Source organism: Apaloderma vittatum, unplaced genomic scaffold, assembly GCF_000703405.1.
Source record: "Apaloderma vittatum isolate BGI_N311 unplaced genomic scaffold, ASM70340v1 scaffold24452, whole genome shotgun sequence".
Lineage (NCBI taxonomy): Eukaryota > Metazoa > Chordata > Aves > Trogoniformes > Trogonidae > Apaloderma > Apaloderma vittatum.
Window position 1 is genome coordinate 454 of NW_009702259.1, and position 3,608 is coordinate 4,061.

General features: G+C 57.1%; 1 protein-coding gene across 1 annotated transcript in view; it reads right to left on the bottom strand.

Annotated features, from left to right (window-relative positions):
• Positions 1-937: 937 nt before the first annotated feature.
• The window catches only part of MATN4 (matrilin 4), a 6,182-nt gene continuing 3,511 nt past the window's right edge, over positions 938-3,608 (bottom strand). The window contains exons 4-7 of the mRNA XM_009879493.1: positions 2,645-3,058; positions 2,149-2,301; positions 1,289-1,393; positions 938-1,138 (exon numbers count right to left, since the gene is read on the bottom strand). Coding sequence (XP_009877795.1) covers positions 1,080-1,138; positions 1,289-1,393; positions 2,149-2,301; positions 2,645-3,058 — 731 coding nt within the window. The 3' untranslated portion in view covers positions 938-1,079. The remainder of the gene's footprint in view (positions 1,139-1,288; positions 1,394-2,148; positions 2,302-2,644; positions 3,059-3,608) is intronic.

The window sequence follows — 3,608 nt, forward strand, 5'->3', positions numbered from 1 at the left end:
TAGAACCATAGAATGGCCCAGGCTGGAAGGGACCTTCTTAGAGATCATTTTAATCCAGCCTCCCTGTCGTCAGGGACACCACCTGTCGACTAGACCAGAAGGAGCTGGTGTGAGCCAAGGGCTGGAATCCTCCTCCCACCAGTCCAGGGCTGCACAGTACCATGAATCACACAGGCAGACAAATCCCTGGAGCCTGAAGACAGGGGGTCCCTGCAAAAGCCAGAGGCCTCTGTTCTTACGCAATGATGCCTCTGAGGCCCTACAGACCCGATGAAACATCATACAAATCTTTAGGGTGTTTATTGTCAGGATAGAATTTTTTTTATATAAAAGAAGTGTTTAAAAATAGCACTACCCTCCTTTCAAAATGAAATATATATATATATACATATGCACACACGGAGCTATTTATAGAAAGAATTATTACCATTTTGCTAAGTGATAAAAAAAACCAAGATACTGACCGATTCCCAAACAATTCTGCCAAAAAAAGGGGCACGGGGATCTGCCAATTCCTGCCACCCGCTTTCCCAAGGGCTCACGTCCAGAGACTGGCCGGGCAGCACTCATCTCTGAGCAGTGCCCGCAGCGCCTGGCTCTCCTCACCCCACCACTCGGCAGCAGACGTTGAGACAGAAGAACCTCCCAGGGTATGATCACTGTAGGGGTTTTTCTCTTGCAAAGCAGCTTGCTGGGTGTGGGGGGGGTCAGGGGGACTGTGTAGGGGCTGGTTCATACCAGTCGCTCTGGGAAAAGGCTGGGTGTCACGGCTCCTCATCCAAAGCCCAGCCCCTCCACACAGTCATCCCACCTCATCCCAGACCTGCCAGTTTGGAGGAACAAGGCAACAACAATGGCTGAACCCCTTGGCTTTGCAGAAGGGGTTTCTGTTCCAAGTTCTTTTTTGTTTGATTGTTTTTTGAGGGGCTTTTTTCTCTTTTAAATGCACTCCATGTCCCCCGGGGATTTTGCGATACAAGAACAAACACTGATGCTTTACAATAACCTAGCAATAACAATGCCACGTAGCTACGGTACATCCCCGTGCCCCATCCAAGCACTGCAGCCCTCTGCAAGGATCACTTCTTGTTGGCAATCTGCTTTTCCAGGTCTTCAAGTCTGGCAGTCATCTGGGCAAGTGAACATGCTAAGGAAACAGTCTGGTGGGCAAAAGGCTTTTTCCCCTTGACAGAGACTAACATTTTCCTTGCTCCCATTTATCCATCCTTCCCTTCCCTCTCCCCAGGCTGCCCCACACCCCAGCAAGCCCAGGCATCCCAAAGGATATTTTTCTCAGTCAGGCTCTGCAGGATAGCCACGGTGTTCGTCTGGAACTGCACCAGCGCCTCACACTCGCACGGGCTGCGGATCTCCGTCACCCCTTTGCCCTCCTCTGTGACCATGGGGATTTGGGTGCAGTCAGAGCCACAGCCCCACAGCACCCAGCTCTGCCCTGCTCGAGTCCCTTGTCCACACAGCCAGCTGTCGAGGCTGGACCTGAGCCTCCTGTTCCCCCTCTTTTTCCCAGCCTCGCTCCTTTTTGCCAGGCTGCGAGCGCAGTGAGCTCACTGCCAGGCATCTCACCAGGCGTACCGCCGAGCTGCCATGCACGTGGTCACAGTGTGTCACAGACAGACAGCGCTGAGCTTCACTTCGCCCTCAAGCCGGGGTGGCAGGGTGTGAGCCGACCCCACGTCTGCAGCCCCACAGGAGCCCCAACAGCACAAGGGAGCTCCAGCCTGCCCCAGTGCAGGGAGAACCCCACAGTGGTCTCCTCCACTCCATGCCCACAGAAATGCAGGTCTGGATGAGGAGGCAGGCCACCTCAGAGCTGGGACAGCATCCCTCAAGGCAGGGCGAGACCCTAGACTCTGCCTGTGCAACGGCACAGGACTGGATGCTCATATGCCATCCCTTTTACATTAAAACCCCCAGCTCCCCCTCCTCCTCTTCCAAAGACCTCTCTGTGACCCATCTGTACACCCACAACAGCCTGGTGAGATCCAGAGACAGCCCACGCTCTCCCTAGCCCACCTCAGGGCACAAGACATGGGGTGACAGACATGCAGCCTCCCCACCAAGGGGAGAGAAGGGCTGCCTCCAGCTTGGGGCTGAGCCCCCAGGATGGTGAGGGCTGGGGGCACCCACCTGGGCAGACGTTCAGCTTGAAGTTCTCCACGAGGTGGGTCATGGTGGTGAAATCTGCTGAGTAGGAGAAGTGCTGCTCCACTGGCTCGGAGGCAATCGCTCTCAGCTCCTCTTCCACGGCCTTGCCAACACCCACAGCGAACATGGTGATCCCTGTGTGGCACGGGTGGACGCTGAGCACTGTGTCAGCCACCCCACACCAAGGAGCCCCAAGCCCAGAGAGAGCAAAGCCGAGGATCCAGGATTTCATGTGGGCTTCCCAAATACACGGCAGCAATTTAGGAAGGGTGGGCAGGAGCACAGCATCACCTCTGCAGCATATGCACGAAGGATGCTGTTCAGACCCTACGACCATGGCAGAGGGGTGTCTGTCCCTGTGCCCCCGGGTGATGCTGCACCCCAGTCCTGCAGTCTCCCCCAGAGCCAGCTGTCCCGAGGAACCACCCTGGGATGCCCAAAGCCCTGCAGTTTGGGGCTCCCCAGCCTCCACACGCACCTGACTCCTTTGCTCTCCTGGCCCATTCAGAGATGTCATCCTGAGAGCGCCCATCTGTGAAGACGAGCCCAATTCTGGGGACGTTGTAGGAGAGAGGCCTGGCACCTTCCAGCTCGGAGAAGCTGTGCTCCACCATGTGCTTGAGGGCAAGACCCGTCATGGTGCCTTTCTCCATGTACTCCACCTCCATCACCGCCTTCTTGATCTCGTCTGCGCTGTGGTACTTGTTGAGGGGGAACTCAGTGCGGACGCGGCTGGAGTACTGCACCAGCCCCACCCGCGCGCCGTCGGGGGACACCTCCAGCAGGTCCACGATGCGGTTCACAAACTGCTTCACCAGCTCGAAGTTTTGGGGCCGGACACTCTTGGAGCCATCAATCACCATCACCAGGTCGACGTGCCCGGCCCCGCACTCTGTGGGCACAGGGCGAAGGTGAGAAGGGACCAGCCTGGCCAAAGCACCACAGGGGTGAAGACGCTCAGGGCTGGGACAGAGCTACTGAGTGTCAGGACATGGCATGGACCCCCTGGTTCTGCAGCTGTGGTGAGGATGGGAAGCAGAACAAAGCATGCCCAGGGAGCTCAGGCCAAAAACCTCCACTGCCTCACCAGCACGCCCTGAAAGTCTTTCCCAGGTCTCCACTTTCCTCAAACCTCCTGCTAGACCATGTCTCTGAGGACACAAGCCCACATCCATGCCTGCAGCAGCTGGGACAGTCCCCCAAGCCCAGCCAGCTCTCCATCCTCTTCCAAACCAGCTCAGATGCCCAGCCAGGCTTCAGGCAAGCCCTCGCCAGGAGCACAGAGCCCAGACAAGGACACCAAGAGCCACATCCTGGTACTCACTGCTGCACGTCTTGCCATCAGCCTGGAGCCGCCGGCCCTCAGGGCACACGCAGCGGTAGGAGCTCCCCATGCTCACACACTTGAACTCACAGCCGTGATCCACGCCATTGCAGAGGTC